The sequence below is a fragment of the Xiphias gladius genome, chromosome 18 (assembly GCF_016859285.1).
Source record: "Xiphias gladius isolate SHS-SW01 ecotype Sanya breed wild chromosome 18, ASM1685928v1, whole genome shotgun sequence".
NCBI classification, from domain to species: Eukaryota; Metazoa; Chordata; class Actinopteri; order Istiophoriformes; family Xiphiidae; genus Xiphias; species Xiphias gladius.
The window spans coordinates 8953009-8972940 of record NC_053417.1 but is presented as its reverse complement, the minus strand read 5'-3'; the positions used below and the strand labels follow the sequence as shown (position 1 = coordinate 8972940).

The following is a 19932-nucleotide window of genomic DNA, read 5'->3' as shown; positions in this document are numbered from 1 at the left end:
GTCACCACCTATTGTATAAAACTGGTGACCCAATAAGGAGAAAAAAAAATGGTCAGGCAAAATGGATGCCACCTGATGCTGATCACAGTTAATCTTGTGTATTCCTACTACTGAATAATACATCTGCCCTTGTCTGCATCTGTCTCAGATTACTAAAATGATGATTATAATAATGAAACAAAGACAAGTGGAGACACACACACACACACACACACCCATACACATCTTAATCTTTTATTCATATCTGCATGAAAACAACAACCTGCAAAAGACTAAATAATAGTGACACAACAATGACTGTAAGTCAACTAGTAGTATCACACAACAAGGACACAATTGGTAGTAAAGGTTCTCTGATGACACAAAACACCACCCTGTTTTTCCCTGCCCTTCAACCCTCAAACTAGTAAATGGACACAAGAGGCTGGTAAATGTAACGTGTCTGTTGCAGTAAAATGTTCACCATCACCAAAATCCATCTTGTCTACATGCTCTTATTTCTCAGAATCATATCCCAGTATCTCTCAGAATGAGTGAAGCCCCTTGGCCTCAGGGTGTTTAAGCACAAGCCAGCAACACTCTCTGAGCAACTTCTTAAAACTCTGTTCTGTTCTTGGCAATTTAGACACACGGAACGCTAGTTAAACTACACCTCTCATATTAGATGGTCTTGATGAAAATGTAAGTGTACAAAACTCATACAAAACATCCTCATATGACAAAGCAACGCTTTAAGGATTCACTCTAATTACGTGTTTATAATTGGCTCATGCATGGATATCAGACCCTTCAGGGCCACTGTAACATTAGCAAGCACAGCCTCTCATGATTGTTGACTTGGAGGACTACTTGTCTAATCTCTCCACAGTAGAAGAAATCTGAAACCACTTAAAATAAATAATTAATAAAATAACTGTTTCAGTCATAATTAAAGGGGGACCTGTTATGCTCATTTCCAGCTCTACATTTTGATTCTGGGACTCCACTAGAATAGATTTGCATGATTCCGTTTTAAAAAAATCCTTGTTTGTCTCATAATGCTTGTTATGCAACCACTCAACCGAGCTTCTCACTAAAACAGGCAATATTAGCTCTGTAAGGCCCCCCTCCCTAAAAGGCCACTTTCTTCTGATTGGCTAAGTTCTGGGAGCCTGCCGAGGGGCGGCGCACCCAGTGCTTGTGAGCACCGCCATCGTGAAAATAACACTGACACTTTGAGCAGATAAAGCAGCATATGCTTGTCGGACTGCTTGGAGCACAGCTGTAGTGTTACATACAATCATCGTTAGCCCCCTAAATAAGTTTAGCTATATTGTATACAACCATTGTCTGCACTGAAATTGTATTTACAAGCCATTTGGTCCGAGTATCAATACAAACATGCTGGCATATGAAACTGCATCCAGTGTTGTCTGGTGACTTCTTCTTTAGCAAAGGCAAACAAATTTAAAAGGACCAGTGTGTAGGTTTTAGGGGGATCTATTGGCCGAAATGGAATATAACACTCATAATTATGTTTTCATGAGTGTATAATCACCCGGAACTAAGAATCGTTGTGTCTTAGAATGGGCCCTTCATATCTGCATACGGAGTAGGTCCTCTTCCAAGGAGTGTGCAATGTTGCACCGTCATGTTTCTACAGTAGCCCAGAACCGCCAAACCAAACTCTGACTCTAGAGGGAGCCTTTCACATTTTTAGTTACCTGACGGCCACCGTAGTTACTCCTACACGCTTGGAAAGGGAGGGACGAGGGGAGGGGTATTCAGCTGGTTGCAATCTGCAATTTCACCACTATATGCCACTAAATCCTACACACTGATCCATTAACTTTCTTTAACAGCTTTCTGTGAGACATACTGAAAAACCGCCAAAAACTTGCAGAGTATACTTGAGCAGACAGACTGAGCGGATGGATGGGTACTTTGTGGGTGTGCTGTGCCTGGAGCTGTGCTTGAATCGGATGACTATATAAAGAAATCCCTGAAGAGCTGATTTCAACTCATCACGAAAGTAGAAAGAAAAAAAGAAAAGAAAAGTTGGAAACCTACTGTTCAGAGCAGCCTGAGCTTTTGTCTCACAGGAATTACTTTTGCATACTTTTACCTCATTATTTGAAACTTTGGCCAAGTTTAATATGAACATCGGATATTGTACCGTAACATATATGACAGAAATAAGGGTGAGCATATTAGGTCCCCTTTAAAGAAAAAAATGCCAAACATTTCCTCATTCCAGCTTGTAATTTGTGAGGATCTGCTGCTTTTCTTATGTGATAGTAAATTCAATATCCTTTATATTTTGGACTGTTGGTTAAACAAAACAGGGAATTTGATGAGATTGACTTGGGCTTTAGGAAACTGGTGTTACTGGGGTTTTTTTTTTTGTTTGCTTTTTTTTTTGTTTTATAGGCCAAACTATAATAATTGACAAGCTTAAGAGATAAAAATAATCATCTCTAACTTGATTTGCCTCTCTGAAGAAGAACCTATACATTTTTGAACTAGAACTATAAAATTGAGACACTAGATTTATTCAAACTGACACAAACACAGACTCTCCACTCACCTGTGACGGCGTCGTAGAATTCATCCTCATTGCTCATCTTCTAGAGTCAAAGCCGACCAGTTGTTTAGGAAAGACGTTCAACTTCTAGCACATGTTCCTTTTGGTGGCAGCCCCTGACAGTTCGTCTGGAAGCAGACCTTTCAATCAAGGTCCCTCTGGAGTGTCACCACGGCAACAGCACTATATTTGTTCAATATCCAGGGAACGTCCCAAACAATCCAATGCTGATTTTGTTGGACAGTTTGACCACAAAAGAATGACACCAGGAGATGTCAATCAGAGCAAATCAGTTAGTTAGGTAACACAAAGGCAGGTGGAGAGCTGATGCAACTTCAGAGTTCAATTTGGGTTTCTCTGGCTCGTTGAGTGAAGCTCATTAGTAACCTGTAGAGAAAAACAACAGCATTTAAGTCTTGAGTTCTAATTCACCCGATTAAAGAATGTAAATAAAAAGTCATGTTTTTACCACATTGTTTACAGGAGACAAAGTCAGGATTGACAATACAACTATGTCTAGACTAAGACGTGGAGGGAAAAAAAAAAAAAAAACTTCAACACAGTTTGAAACAGAGAACAAGATTTTGGTACAAATCAAGTCTGTCTTTTAAGCAGGATTGTGAAAACGATGTATCTTCACACCTAAACTGTGATTTTTCACACGACAGCCCATTTTAAACAGAGATTCTGCTATATTATCTTTAAGAAGACGGAAGAATTATACCGGCTTTGCTTGTTTACGCTGAATTAAACAAAGTTGCCATAGTGCTGCCCCTGTGTGTGCTTTTAATTAGCATGCCGGCGTTCCGGACAGCATCGGCATCTGTCCCGCCATGCCGGCTCTCCGTTTTACACAGACGTCGATCTGGGTCTGTGATTACCCCCTCGCTGGCTTACTGCCAGAACGACAATGCCCCCCCATTCCGTGTTCGCAACTTTTATGCAGAACGGCGAGGTGGAATAAAGGCGCTACATTCCCGCCCTTCAACAACATCTCTAATCTTTCTCCTTTTGAGAATGAAGTTACACAATTGAAAACATTTTATAAGTTTTTTTGCCACATTTGAGCAATAGTAATGTATATTCAAGCTAAACAAAGTCTCAAATTCCATGTCTGCCTAGTCTAGAGTCTTGGCCTCACAGCTGCAACTACTGGTCATAAGCCAGAGAGTGTTATTTATATTCTAATGTAAGTCTTCGATTAATTTTAATTTGTTGACAAAAATATTTTCTGCAATTTATGGAGCAATGCGGAATTGAGAGCTCTCTAAAGAAAACATAATGCTGAGAAGATTGTGTATGCCTTCATAATAGATGCCTAGACCATTGTAGTGCTCTTGTTATTGGCCCTCCACAGGCAGTAATTGTAAGATTTCAGATGACATAAAATGCTGAAGCTCATTCCAAGCCATCTAGGCTACCAGCTGAAAATCTGCTTAGTCTGGCTGAGCAACAAGCTTGTCTATCATGGCCCACTGAGTGCAAACAGAGGGTTTTCTAGTCCACTAGTTACATAATTGGGACACCACTGTCACAGGCATTCTGGGTCTTTGTTACCTTCTGTTTGGTACATTGGCTCTTCAAAGTTTTAAACTAGTGACCCCGAATCACCTCTATTTCTCAAATCCCCAAATAAGTTACATTTTGACATAGTTATATTTGGTTCTTTAAAAAACCAATAAGCATAATGAAAAATCAATCTCAACCAAATTACTATTGAGCAACAAACATTTGAAAGATATGTTCAGTTTAATTAGCAACTGAGCAGGTGATGTACATTTACCCTCATAGCATTTGGATAAATCTGATTTAAAAAACGTAAAATTTAGCCTTTGATTGAACTGGCCTTATTAATATATGTTATAGTGCTATGCATATGGCCCTTTCTCCCTCCTGTTGAATGTCAGTGAGTAAAAGTGACAGGATGATAATCAGTGAAGGTGGAACCGGGCAAGCAGCCGGCTGTAATGCCAGGTTAATATCTTGACACATTATACAGATTGAAGTGACGCTAACAAGTTAATGAGTATGTCAATTAGTCGCCATTAAAACTCGAACAGCTTTTGGAAAGAAACACTTCACTGCGCTTGCAGCAGATCACATCATTCTGCCGTTTGTGAAGGGTATATCTAATTTCTATCACTTACAGCATTCATTGTTTGGCTCAGTAACACAGCCCATTTTAAGACATTTATCACACTCCGACTTAATAATTTTCATGATGACGCCTTATTTATCCACTTTTTTCTCTCAACTCTATAATCTGCTTGCCTAACCTTAGTAACACAACAAGGAAACCAAACTAGCATGAAACATTTTCACCACAATGACACAGCCCACATGGCAAATACGATAAATGTTGACTTAAATGCTGAATCATCATTTGTAGCAGAAGCTCAGCAGTAGGCTAGACACCGTCACACAGCAGAGGTTTGCTCCCTAACACACAGTAAATCTAAATCAAGTTTTTTTTTTTTTTCATACTTTATCTTAAGTTACACATGGGCTCTACACACCCGGACAAAAGCAGGATGGAACCTCAATACTTTTTGAGTACGGGCTCAAATGTGTGTGTACCAGCAAGCCCTGGAAACACATGTCAGAAAAATATGTCAGAAAATAGTAAATAATACTCATTCTAATTTTCTCAAAGATCAAGGTGATATATTCAACTTGCTGGTTTAATTTCACATTCAGAAAAAATATTAAATTAAAAAACACTCCATCATTTATGACAACAACAACAAAAAAAAAAGCATTCAATTTACAATGTGTGGCATTTTTAAATAATGACTTCGATGATGGTAAGTCAGATTGATAGGGTTTTTAACTTATTTGTATACAGATATAGGTACACTCATCAAGTGTCCTTAACATCTCAATGTAAAATTGGAATCCCATTTTGAATAGTCTCCCTTCTCATCACAGCTTCTGTTGTTTACATTTTAGGCAGTAATATGTTTAATATATAGTTAGTTACATAAGTATTTGGACAGTGACATGATTTTCGTAATTTTGTGCTCCACAATGGATTTGAAAAGAAGCCATCAAGATGTGATGGAAGTGCAGACTTTCAGCTTTAATTCACGGGGTTTAACAAAAATATTGCATTCAACGAATTACAACCATTTCTATACATGGTCCCTTATCTTCAGAGGCTCAAAAGGTAATTGGACAATTGACTGACCGTCCATTTCATGACAAATTAAGTAGATAAAAGATCTGGAGTTGATTCCAAGTGTTGAATATGCATTTGGTAGCTGTTCATGGGAACTCTCAATATCCAGTCCAAAGAGGTGTTGATTAAAATGATGGAGGCCATCATTAGGTTGAAAAAACAATACAAACCTAATGGCAGAAACTTTAGGAGTGGCTAAATCAACAATTTAGTACATTCTTAAAAAGAAGGAATGTACTGGCAAGCTCAGCAACACCAAAAGGTCTGGAGGACCATGGAAGACAATTAAAGCTGATGATGGCCGAATTTTTCCCTTAGTGAAGAAAAACCCTTCACAGCCAGATTAGACTTTTCCACAAACATCTAAAAAATCCTGCCCAGACCTAGAACAAGATTCTTTGGGCAGATGAAACCAAGATTAACTTGTACCAGAATGATGGGAAGAGAAGAGTATGGAGAAGGAACGGAATGGCTCGTGATCTAAAACATACCACATCATCTGTCAAACATGGGGGAGGCAGCGTTATGGCATGCTGCTGACTGCTGATAGCAGGATGAATTCAGAAGTGTATTGGGCTATACTATCTGCTCAGATCCAAATGCTGCAAAACTGATAGGACGGAGCTTCACAGTACAGATGGATAATGACCTAAAACATACTTCGAAAGCAACACAAGAGCTTCTCAAGGCAAAGAAATGGAATATTCTTCATTGGCCACATCAGTCACCTGACCTTAACCGAGCAGAGCATGTTTTCACTTCCTGAAGACAAATATGAGGGCAGAAAGCCCCACAAACAAGCAGCAACCGAAGGCAGCAGCACTAAAGGCCTAAAGCATTTCAAGGGAGGAAACTCAGCATTTGGTGATGTCCATGGGTTCCAGACTTCAGGCAGTCATTGACTGCAAAGGATTTTCATCCAAGTATTAAAAATAGTCCTGATATTTATAGTTATGTTGGTTTGTCCAATTACTTTTGAGCCTCTGAAAATGAGGGAGTATGTATAGAAATAGCTGTAATTCCTAAACGGTTAATAAAACATTTTTATTAAACCCCTTGAATTAAAGCTGAAAGTCTACACTTCAATCACATCTTGAGGGCTTCATTTCAAATCCACTGTGGTGGTGCACAGAGGCAAAATTACAAAAATTGTGTCACTGTCCAAATAATAATACCATACTGACCATCTTTAAAGTCTATATTCCTTCTTCTACACTTTTATTGTCCTCTGGCACCTTCAGAATTACTACCAGTAGTTAAAACCAATCATCAAATGTTTTTCTTTGTGTTTACAGAATCCATTATTGAGACAATATTATTATCTTTCCTCTAGTTGTTTCTGACTGTAGTCTAGGACATTGTCCAAAGCCATGTAGTCATTGTTCATTAAACCACATCACTGAACATCATTTGTTTTTCTATCCATATATCTTTGGGTAATACAGCAATGCAGTCTTTGGAAAATGCTTAATGATAATCCACTATTTTTTTAGGTTGTGAGCTCTATATATCTTTACATACCTGTAGTGTGATTAAATCCCAAAAGACACACCTAATTTCGTAGTTACTCATTTCTGAAAGTGGTATGCTGAATCTGAGGGAAAACAACGCTCTTGTTCCCTGCGTCTCTCTCTGCCTCTTTATATGCAATGGTAGGGTTTTACCTTTGCCAGAGATGGTAACGCCTTCAGAACCACAAATGAACTTTGTCCTCAGCCTCCGCAATCGATAAGGTGGACAGAATGGTTGACAAGCTACAATTGTTTCTACAGCTAATTCAATACTCGACCTTGCAGTTTCGTGTTGTGGTTGGTTCCTATAAAATCTATAATGATGTGCTTTATGTTAACTAATAAAATGACAGATTAAAAAAACCTATGTTTCTGACTACGTCAAAAGCTCTTATACTAACCCATTTAAAAAACAATCAAACAGAATAAAGGAGATCCCATTTAAAAAGGGAGTTGACTCCTTATCAGCGAAGGATATCCAGCCAACAGATCTGCACGACAAAGCCTGACATTTCCTTTGGCCTCATAATCACATAAACTAGGGCACTCCCAAAAAACTTTAAAACGTTCTGTAGTCCATTTTTGAAGCCAGATTGGAGGAAATGACAATTCAACTTTTCAAGTTAAAAAATGTGTCTCCTTAGTCTGAGGATACAAAGACAGCTTTCCCAAACTGCCTGCTTCCTGCAGCAGCTACTGAGACTCCATTCTGACCAAACTGCATCTTCTGAACAGAAATGCCAGGTGAGGGTTTGCTGACTCCTAGTGACTAAATGTAAGATAAAATAATATTTCAGCCTTGAACATGGCATCTTGGAAACACAAAGTGACAACTTTGCTATGGAACAACAGCACTGTATGACAGAAAGCAAGTGATGCCTACTTTTATGCCTGAACACAGAAAATATGGCTGAAAATCTGATTTGCATGGGTTATTATAACCTCTGAATTTTGCTCATCACTTAGGCCACACTTTACAATCCTTTTGCTGTAGAACTGTAGCAGCCAATCATACCAAGAATAATGATGCTTTACTGAAACTTCCTTATCATTTTTAAGATCTGGAATAGGCAACACGGACATATGTAAAGCTGCACCTCCCTAAGTGAAAGTCCTCACTGAGGGGGTAAAAAGGTGCATAACAACACAGTGAGCAAGGGTTATGGTGACTGAGAGTGTCATCAATAATATTATTACATTGTTGGTTTGATGCGATAAACTCACATACTCTTGACACTGATTATGTCATCAATGAGAGAACATGAAAATGTGGTCTTACAGGTCCTGCAGTACAGTCTCAGACAACCAGACAACATCACAGTTACTAGGGCTGTGCTCAAAAAAAAAAAAAAAAAAAGAAAAAAAAATTCAATATAACAATATATCGTGATGTACTCCTTGCTGATGCATATATAGATGCAGATGCTACTGTATTGATACGGCATCAAATGCTGTGATGGCAGTTTACAAAAGATGGTGCAGCGCACAATAAAGCCAATAGGTGACAGCAAATGGATGAATGGATGAAATTAATGAAAACAGCGAAAAACTCCATCCACCGCTGGCAAAACCGAACCTCCATCTTCACATGACAAGACACCATTGTACCTGCTGCTAGTGGCTGATCACAACACAGGGCCAACGTGTTTCATCTCAAGCAACCCTAAATAAGGCTTTCAACTGTAAATTTCCCTCAACATCCCAACGGGCTCAGAAGATAAAAAATGCACTTCTAATAACCATATTTCTCCAGACCGGGAAATGATCTCACATGTCCTGCAGACCAGATGTACGTTTGACAGCCACACTGGGTCAAATATTGCTGATTTGCTATGGGACGTGGTGGATGCAGGGGGCTTGTTGACAAGAATCCTGCGTTGTGACAGATAAAGTCTCCAACATGACAATTATGGCACAGCTGGAGAAATTAGTGCTTGTGAAATGCTTTGCACACAGTTTGAATTTGGCCGCTCAGCATGCACTCAAAATGCCCACAGTTTCTCGTCTACTGGGAAGAATTAGCAGCATTATGGCTTTTTTTTTTTTTTTTTTTTAAAGGAAAAAGCACAATTGCAAGCCATACACTAAATGAAAAGCAGAAGCTACTCAATCTCGATCAATTAAATTGTGACAGATGTAACTATGAGATGGAACAGCGCCTGTGACATGCTGGTGCGCTTCTTAGACCAGCAGCCTGCAGTTTGTGCCTGATATGTCAGGTGGACATTCTTACAGCAAATAGAAATGCACTTACAGTCAAGTGAAACAAAGCATAAGAGACAACAGAAAAGGCCATTTTTAGTTTTAAAGAAATTTTTTTGAATAACTCTGGAATTATAAACCGTATATTTTATTTTACTCCAGATCTCTGTGGGCCTGGATTTGAAGTTTTTTAAGTTGTGCGATCCTTAAGGCTTTGCCTTTGCCGTTATACAGAATAATACAGAACAGCTGTTCTAGTAAATTCTGTGTAGGACATGGTTATTATTCCAAATCAACATGTCTTGTGATACGTATCGTATCGTGTGGTTGTAGGCATTACCCAGCCCAACTCTGAAAGTCAGGTCAACAGTAATTGACAGTAATACTGTGAATTGTTAATCTTGCAAGAATTTCTCCAATATTTCCTGGTATGGCAGCCTGCCTTGGTTGTAAGTCACTATTTATTGAATACAATTCACCTCTATTCTATTTGGGGAAACCTGCAGTGTGCCGCCTGAAATTGATTTGACTGTGTTAAAGCAAGTTTAAACCTAATCTCATAACATACCGCTTCCAGCTATCAGCCCAAACCAAGCCTGGAAGTCACCAGACAATTTTGAATTAAGCAACAGGATGCGTCATGCCACCCGCAAAGTCCCTGCAATAAACATAACACTGATTCAAACTCCACGCTCATGTCTTAGACTTTTCTCTTTGTTTCTGTTAGCTTTGTGCCACACCACTTACCTCACCTGTGCGTGACAGCTACGACTGTTTACAAACCATTAAAAGTGAACACATTGTGAAAGTTGATTTCCAAATTATAAGAAAAGTCCTTTTGATATGTGGCGACACTTGAAAAATGTGTCTTCAGGCTGTACTTGGCCCTTCTGAGAACAGATTCTGCTCCTTTAAGAGTTTCTGAAGCACAGTTGAGGTGGCGCACTCGACCTCAATAACTAGGTTTTAATGTTTGACAAGAGACAGGAACTAAGAATTAGAGCATTATCTGGGAATGAATCATGGCTAAGATGTTAATCTCAATAACTCTGAGGAATGTTGTAGTCTTGATTATTAAGTTAAATTATTCCGCTTTTGCATCTCTGAAACTGAAATTAAATACTTCCTTATCCATGGTATTATATCTTGCTAATTTTTATTGTACAAGCTAAATACAGTTTTGCACTGAAGTGCAGTTTCAGTTTTTCAGTTTCCATATATAGATTTTATTTTAGTAAACTTGTGTTTTTAATCTACTCAGTTTTCTATTCCGTAACTGTTTAGACAAATAAAGTAGATTCCCACACTCACACAGACAGGAGAGAGAGAGAGAGAGAGAGCGCCTTCTGATTGGCTGCAACAGGCTCTCAGATCATATCGCTCTCTCTGTTTCAGACGCTCATGAGCCGTTACGCAACCATGACAGACATGGCACCATGTACACACCACAAACACGATCCTCCTTACTTGGACATTAGCTTATTACAAGTAACACCAGTCTGAGACTCGTATTCCATTAGATGCACACAAATACAGAGAAACAGATGTATCTGGCATGTCAGGTGTAGAAATAAAGAAAAAAGAAAAGTAAAAAAGAAAAGGTGAAAGCAGCCTCACCTTGGTGATATTAACTATTCTTTTATGTTGGGGTTTCTTGCACATTATTCACTTAACACAGAACTCACCTTGTTAACAGAGCTAATCAACTACTGACGTAACCTTTTTTCCCCACCAGAAATAAAGTACAAATAAAATAACATGATTCATAATCTGAAAGATTTTTTTCAGCCGAGAACAAAAGAAAGATGCTTAAAATGATGTTGCCACTTTCATATAATGTCAGAATAAGCAGAGGAATGTGCCACATTTTTTCCACACTAATATTATTGAAATTAGTATTTAATATATATCCAGTACCATAATTTGAGTTCAATCCAAAATAACCGAAAATATAATGAAATAATACATCTCAAATGGAATAATTAGATGACTAAACTTTTGGTTAAGATTTATTTCTATTAGACAAAAGGGGAGACTAATCCTAAAATGCAAGTCTTTTTTTTTTTCTTTTAGAGTAAGAGCAAGGGTCTTTTATTCCTAATTCCTGACAGTGGACAATGGAATGACAATGAAACACCACAAACCAAAGTCAACACTACAAAAAAAAAGGGATTATTCAATTGCTTTTGGATAAGTAATTAATAAGTAATTAGTATTAAAGAATAATATTTTTTTTCGTTAACAAGATTTCACACTGCATGTGTTTACACCAGAGTTGAAAAGTTGCAACATCACTGGACCTTAAAATGATCACTTATGTCTACACTAGAGGTTAGTCTTTTTTTATACATTAGTCATGCTAAAAATAAATAAATAAAAAGGATTGGAAGACCCTCCATGAATTCAGATATTAACTTCCGCATATGTCGGAGATGAGTCAAGCTCCCCATCATATTTAGCAGATCGAATTTGCAGAGGCCCATTCATCTAAAGAGGCTAAATTGACAGTGCTAGTAACAAGTAGCCATTTGTTAAAGGAATATTCTTTAGTACTGTTGATCCAGATAATCAGATAACCATGTCATGTCAGATATCAGCATGTTATCATTCCAAATTATGACTGAGGCCTCCTATCATCAAAGTCTCCCTGGGCTTCACCTATTCATTTTGCCTCCTCAAAATGAACAGGTTATACCAAACAAAAGGCAGTGAAGCAACCCCAATGTTTCCAGTGGCCACTAATCTGATAGCCAATCAGTCAGAACCTCAGAGACAAACCTACCGATGTGACTGTTCCATTCGTAAATCCAGCATACAGCGACTGGCCTATCGACATCTCTCTGCGCATTCCTCCGAGGACTGACATCCAAAGCCGCAGGGACACAGAGAGAGAGGACCAGAGACAGACGGAGAGAGAGACAAGAAAAAAAGAAATAAAGAGACGAGAGCTGTTGCCATGCGAGACGGAGCCCAGTACTGAGCGATGATACACCACACACGCATACACACACACACACCTCTTTTTTTCTCTTTACACACACCTATCTCAATAGGTGGTACACCTCTGCAGACCGTGAAACACATAGCACAAGTCAATGTGACACATATAATGAAGGTGAATACTGAGAGTAGAAGCTGTGACACAGACCATTCTTACCTTTAATGTAACCAACAATAAAAGAACAACTTTTGGGTTAAGTGGAAGTGTATAAGACCAGTGGCTCCTTAGAGCAACTTATCATTTTCCACAGCAGGAATTTTTTTAGAGGCCCCTAAACCTTTTCAGAAAGCCATTTCACAAAAACTTTTTCTGCTTTTCGACTGCAGTTTCTGGTGCCAAAGTAGGAATTTTTGATGACCAAAGACCCATTTTGTGGGGTCTGTTGTGCTCAATGTCACTGACTGGTCAAACACAAGCCTTGAGCTTGCAACAACTAGCTAGTAATGTTCATTCACTTTGCAAATAAACCCTGGTTGTCACTAGTATCAATATTGGGACAAGAAATTTCTTGTAATTTTATTGACTTTTGTCTGATTTCCTGATTAGCCTGAAAAATTTTCAAAAACAAAAAAAAAACAAACAAACAGAAATAAAAACAAGCGTAATAGCAAAGCTGTATTTATTAACTGTTTTACTGTGACTACATACTGGAGAAAAATAACCCAGAAAAAACTGGCTACTTTTGAGATCTTTTTATTTCCCATTCCAACTCTGCATGTCTCTTTTCCAACATTCAAACATCACACTGTTGCACAACAGTAAATTACAGAACTTACACAACTTTTGGCTTTGTCAGATTTTGGCCAAATGGCTAGCATCACACACAGGCACACACACGCTGCAATGAATTTTATGGTACCGATAAAGTCTGCAGCACACTATATAGCTGTCAAAATCGCAACATGTTGTAGTGCTCTTTGTTGACCAACATCCTTGCACTTGACTCTTGTCTCACCAACATCTTAGTGCACAACCTAAGATGAGGAGGATAATTCAGGTAATTTTCGCTTTTGTTGTTACGCCTTTAATTAAACTTTTTTTCTTGGGCAAAGATTTTACAGAGATCGTGTTTCATTTGATTAAGTTCTACCAAGCAAGTGCTTTAGGTTATAGCTAGAAGATTAAGGTAAGCATGAAGGGAAGGGATGGATGGCAGGATGTGAATGCAGCATGAGAAGCAATGTTAGGAGGAAAAAAAGCACAGACAGGCCACTGTGTCAGAGGGAGTGCAGCATTTTGCTGTGGGTACTGTCTGTGCACCCATTTGTGCAGAGGAGAAAATGAGGTTCAAGAAGGACAGAAGTTTAGGTGAATTACGAGTGTCATGACATTGTGTGCTATGCAAAGACAGATGTAGGTGAAGCAAAGCCAAAACTGTGCCCAAGTAACTGGTGCCTTCTTCGTGTGTACTATAACTGTAGGAAAGCTGAAATAATACCGGCATTTAAATCAAAACTTCTTGATATCCAAATATTAACATTCATATTACTTGCACCCATGGTGAAGATAGGTTGGGTCACCATCTGGGAAGTAGGGAAGGACTGGGGAACAACTCTAGCAATCAAGAGTGTATAAGTGAATGAAGAGGAGTTACTAAAGTCAGAGTGCTTACATATGTTTTTTATTTTTCATTGTTTCCAAAGTTGAACTGTACTAGAGAAAATGCTGTTCAATGATTGTCTGTCAGCCTGTCAGAGCTCTGAGAACTTGTGCTCATACATCTCACGCCACAACACTGTTGTAGATTTTGTACAAAGGGACACAAAGTCAGACTGTGTCCATGGCCTGGTGACATTTAAATGTAACAAAAGCCTGTCAGTGCTAGACGGCAAAATCTGAGAGTTGTCTCCAATCTCACAAACTTCTCCTGGCCAGACAAACCCCGACTTTTGTCATATAGAGTGCAGCTGGCCAAAATGACACTATTTAAGCCAGCTGCACAACAAAATGCGCAAAAACAAATATCATATTACAAAGCAGGAAAAAGAAATATTAATTGTATGAAACAGGCTTTGAAGTAATTTTTCATCTGTAGAGGACACATGTCCCTGCCTGAGGGCAGGAAAATGAAAGTACAGTACATATCACAAGGGAGAGTATAAATGTCAACAGCCAACAAATGATTTTTTATAAATACAACTGCAAGTACGAAATCAAATTCACTTGATACAAGACTAACCTTGTCGGAGTACATCCACTGACTGGATCGATCTGGAAAAAGTAAGTGCTGAGGTCAACAACATCTATCCTGGTCTGCAGAGAAAGGATTTGCACCAGTGGATACATTAACGACTGCTCAGCAAAGTGAAAATAAAACTCAAAAAAAAGGTACAACATTAATACACCTGATCAGCTTGAAACACACAGGTGCAGCTGAAAAAGTGATTAATGAAAATGTGTGAGGGAGCAAAACATAGCCCCACTTATGAGAAGCAAGTAAGGGTTTCAAGCTGGACTCCTTAACAAAGGTCGAAAATGCACCCATGCTTAATTGTGAAGAAACTTTTCATTCTATCTTGTCACTCCTTTGCATCTTTGGTTTCTCTTCGTACTAATGCAAAAAACAAGGGACAAAATAAAGATAGCAAAAACATTTTTACCATCTGTCCGTAAAACCCGTCCACCAAAGACAGTGAGGGAGACACTCATGCAACCTCTTCATTGCATCAGTCATTTGGACAAGGACATCAGCCCAGGAAGCAAATTAAAAAAGGAATAAACATTGTCCCACCCAAATACATACGAGCATACACACACATTAACATTTCAGCCTTTTAGCTTGCATTCCTACCCAGAAAACCTTAAAAGTAAAAAAAAAAAAAAAAAAAAAAAAACAAGGATATCAATAGTAACAACTTCAAGCATTTCACAATCTGTGTCCTGACAACTGAAAAAAACAACAAGACTTTGAAGGACTGTATGTAAGTAATTTGTCATAAAATGAAAACAATAGTTCAAGACCTGGTTTTTCTTGGAAAGACTAAGGCTAGTCCAAGATTAAGTATTTTTATAGTGGATATGTCCAATTTCTTTTGTTTTATTCAAGAACTAAGCTTAATTCCTTTGCATAGAACAATCCTTAAGAGTTCACCAAGATGCTTTGTGTGTCTGCTTCTGACTGAAGTCATGAGTCTGTCTTCTTCATGTTGCTCCTGCTAGAACACAGTGTAAACCCTCTGGGAACAAAACAATGTCTCACTATGAACAGGATGCTGAGCACAGTTTCACACATACACAAACTGCCATTCAGTGTTAGAGTGAGTCAGCAAATTCCAACGGTACCTGCTAGGAAGTAAAACATGACAGGATGATTCTTAAATTCACACAGGTTTATAGATAGAAAGCGTGCACTTGAAACTTGCCTCGAAACTTCTTTAATGTGTCCCCACTCAAACGCAAACACAGTGACACACCTAACTAAGGGCATATAAAACACATGCGTAAAAGCAACATTGTTTGTGAATGGTTCAGCTGGGAAAATCTGGTTTAGCTAGATTCTGGTCGTCTTGCTGGAACTGACTACTGTGTAGGAATGAATTTATTATTTACTTTAGGATTTAATCTGTTGACTGCTTTAGCAGGTCCAAGTTGCACACTTTCAGGACATGAGACTTTCGTTTTAAAGGGTGTGTATCACAACGAACTGTTCACATTCTTAGTCAGTTTGTGCAGCAGTACAACTTTGCCGGATGACAAAATAATTTGCAGTCTACTGTTACTGAAAGGGAAAACAATTCCGAGCCCTTCTTCAGCTTGCTGACCGGCAAGTGGTTGCTGATTCTATCTTCACTCTCAGTAAACACTGCTGGAACAAGAAACATGGAGGAGAAAACAAGAAGCAAACTGAACTGACCAATCACACTTCTCCAATCTGAGCATGGTCCCCCATAGCTGTGACACGTAGTAACAAATAATGTACTTAAGGAAGAGCACATCAGTTGCAGCTACAAAGCCTCCACATGTAGATACCACACGGCCCAACCATAAAAATAAATCCACCTTTAGTGGGGAACAGTTGCAGACAGGAATTACACAGAATTACACTGAACAGCCATGGACCTTTGATAGTTTTATGTACAAAAACACAAGCTGGACTGCATCCTAATCAGGGTCCAAAATTACCCTGCATAATACACCAAATGTATCTTTAGCAAAGAATCAGAGAATTTAGTTTTTAAAGAAAGTTTTAAAATTACCACCGCACTTAATAATACCCAAATCATTGCACAATCTGACAAATACCAAAAGGAAAAGAGTAACAGATCAATATCTTTATTACTTATTTATCACCAATATTGGCCATTAATGACAGCATATTAATATAGTGCTGCATCTGAAGCAGGCTTGTTCTCAGTTTGTCCCTGCTGACCAACGTGCACTCGGTATGACCATAAGGCAATGGAAGCAGAGAAAAACAATACAATGGCTGTGCATCAGACAGGACCCTGATTGGCTAAATGTTCTCTAGTATAAATTATACATACAGTATTGTTTTTCTGTTGCCTGGATGGTTGCCTAGACTAGAGTTAGCTCAAACTTTGCCCTATCCCCATCTGGCAACCAACACACTGCAGATAAGAGACGCCAAAAAAAATGTATTCAATTGTACAACTGCAAAAGTGAGTGAGAAACCTATTAGGATCTTCATATTAAATGCTTCACACAATACCTGTTTGTACAGTATAGACAAGATAGAATTGAACAGGTAACAAGACACATGTACCGTACCGTAATTATTTTTCCACATCTGATTTATCTTTATAGCCCTAATTATTATTTCATGTTTACCAGCTCATGCTAAATGAGCCAAAAAGATGCATTTCGTGTTAAAAGCTACAACTAGGGTGAAAAACTCGGTAATTCACGTCTGTATTCGTGTTACATTTCCTTAAGCCTGTGTTGGTCCTGCCACTGCTGCAACATTCCTCTCAGCTGTGTTGAAACCTGGCATTTAGGACATGCCTTGCAAAATCTCTTTCCTGTTCCCTTAAATGTAACCACTGAACTGAAAAATATACATTGCATAAGTGAAATATCTTTAAGGTTCTGAAAGAATGAACACTTAACTGGGGTAACCACTAAATCAACAAACAAAGAAATCTCTCATCTACGCATAAATGCCTCACTCTGCTGTTCTTCTGGGAGGAAGGTAGACCGACAGCAAAGTGCGATGCTTCCCTTTCAAATGGAGACCATAGCAACTAACTAAGAGGGTAATTAAAGCACATTTGGGAGGAAGACACATAACAAAATGACACGGAGAGGGCCTTCCTCTCGGGAGCTGTAATACCAGAGAGAATGGCCTGATGTCTCAAGCAATGCAGCAATAAAATCAGCAGGTGTATTCTGTCAAAATCCTGTGGATGCCTCATATTTTCAAACTCAGCTCTAAAAAGAAAAAATTCTAACTGTTTCTTTAGGACTGGAAAAAAAATTTCAAATCCATCATTAATCTTTAAATGTTACTGAAATTCTGTTTTATATTATATATAAAATAGTTTTCATCAAGTAGTATAATAAATACTTTTCAAGTAGAATAGTATCTGCAACTGACATTAATGTCGATTTTATTCAATTATTCAATAACTAATTTAGTTTAAAAAATATGAAGATAATGACAAATTACAAAAAACAACCAAAAGTTACCAAAAATTAGTTTGTCTTATCTGAAATCTTGTTATAGATGTAAAAAAAAAAAAAAAAAAAATAAAATATTTTGTTTTCAAGTGGTCAATTGCCTTCACAAATTGTCATCAATAATGTTTCAGTCAGTCAAGTCCTTAAACAATGATTTGTTTTGGTACAAGTGAAATTGTGAAACTATGCAATGTCCTGTTAATGTTAAGTCTCTAAATACCTCCATATTAGTTTCTCAGACATGTATCAATAATTTATCTGCATCGTTGTCTATTGGTGTAATGTTTGCCGGTGGTAGTCAAAACATTTTCAAAATACTAAAACAACAGGATGATGGTATGTGTCTACACAGACTCTCAATCTTAGTGTAAGCACTTTTTTTCTGGCATCATCATCATTAGCGGCCAGTTGATGCAGCAGTACAATGTCTGCCTCTGAGGGATATGTCTGTCAGGGAGAGCAGATAAACAGCCTGCTGTGTCAGTGCAAATCTGACAATTTTTTTTCAAATCTGTCAATGACCTCCAGTGCACCACCCTTAAAAGACAAACTTTTTGAAGTCTCTCCTGTGAGTCAGTGAGAAGCCAAACAGGCAGCATAACATTCCCACTGCTTCCTGAGGCAGTTAAACGCGATAGGATAAGTGGTACTGCTGGTGATCCAGGTGTTCCTTTACAAATCTTGCTTGCGTTAGGAAGTCTGACGGGTTTCACAGAGTACTCTCCTTCCGACCTGTATAGATTTTTTTTGGCTTTAGGTGTCTCACCTTAGTCGTACCGCTGTCTTACCAGATAACTTATTAGTAATGGTTGCTAATACACTGGAAAGAGCCCAAAGACTGACGGTAGCTGAAAATGCATATATCACTCAAATGTTGAGCTTCGTGTTGTTAATAAAGTCTTCACTGACAACTTAACAAATCCCTGCATAACTGTTTGCTAAGTGCCAAGGAGAACCCATCCCAAATACGCTACCGTAAACTCTTTGCTTGCTAACATTAGCGCATACAGTCTAGCAGTTGATCCAACTTGACAAATTAAAATTTAATTTCCCTCAGCGACTATTTTAAATGAAAGTAAGGTAATTAAATAAGCATACCGGGTACAGTTTATCCTTCTAAAACACACACCACGCTGACAGTCCCAACTCCGACAGGACGTCAGGGAGCTTTTTGACAGCTAGCATTAACGCTAGCGGGCGGGCTAAAGAAGAAAAAAAAAAAAAGGTGGCTAACTAGCATAGCTAACAATCTTCCTTGCACACAAAAGGCAAAGCAAAAAATTGCAGCCGTGAAAACACAACGGGAGACCATAGACAGAGCAGTAAAATGTCTAACGTCTTACCTCTGCGGTGTGTGCTTGATGAATGTTTTGGTTACTCCAGAGAGATGAGCAGGAATTTACTGTGTAGCCTTGAATTGACACAGAAGCGGAAGTCGCTGGCAGAGGGGGCGTGATTAGATTAATGATAGACATGGTCCGCAGCCAATCAGGTGTCAAACGCGGAACGCTTGACCAATAACAATATAAGTTGAAGTATGGATCCAGTCAACCAATATGCAATATTACCCTTGTTTGAAATGTTTTGGTTTTCATGTTTTATTTTATGCTATACATCTTAGCCTTGATGTAATAAATGGCACCATCACTTTTTTTTCAGATTTTTTTTATTATTATTAATTACTGGCTCAAAAACTATTGATTTATATTAAGTTTTTTTTAAGTAGATATAAACCTGGATTTGTGACATTGGATCACTTAGCTCTGTTATAATTCTTTGCCATCACTATATTTTGAAGCTTTTTTGTTTTAATGATGATATTGCACGTTTGCCGCGCCTA

The 19932-nt window shown here is 38.3% G+C and overlaps 1 protein-coding gene across 4 annotated transcripts in view; it reads right to left on the bottom strand.

The window, feature by feature from the left end:
• Positions 1 to 19545, bottom strand: part of LOC120803736 (oxysterol-binding protein-related protein 2-like) — a 34789-nt gene extending 15244 nt beyond the window's left edge. Inside the window, exons 1-2 of one of the 4 annotated variants that reach the window (XM_040152561.1) lie at positions 19436 to 19545; positions 2567 to 2950 (exon numbers count right to left, since the gene is read on the bottom strand). In XM_040152561.1, coding sequence (XP_040008495.1) covers positions 2567 to 2603 — 37 coding nt within the window. In that variant the 5' untranslated portion in view covers positions 2604 to 2950; positions 19436 to 19545. Of the gene's footprint in view, positions 1 to 2566; positions 2951 to 7262; positions 7363 to 14634; positions 15230 to 19190; positions 19301 to 19435 lie in introns of those variants that run through there. The other 3 variants (XM_040152562.1, XM_040152564.1, XM_040152563.1) reach the window with 3 other exon arrangements.
• Between the last annotated feature and the right edge of the window lie 387 nt (positions 19546 to 19932).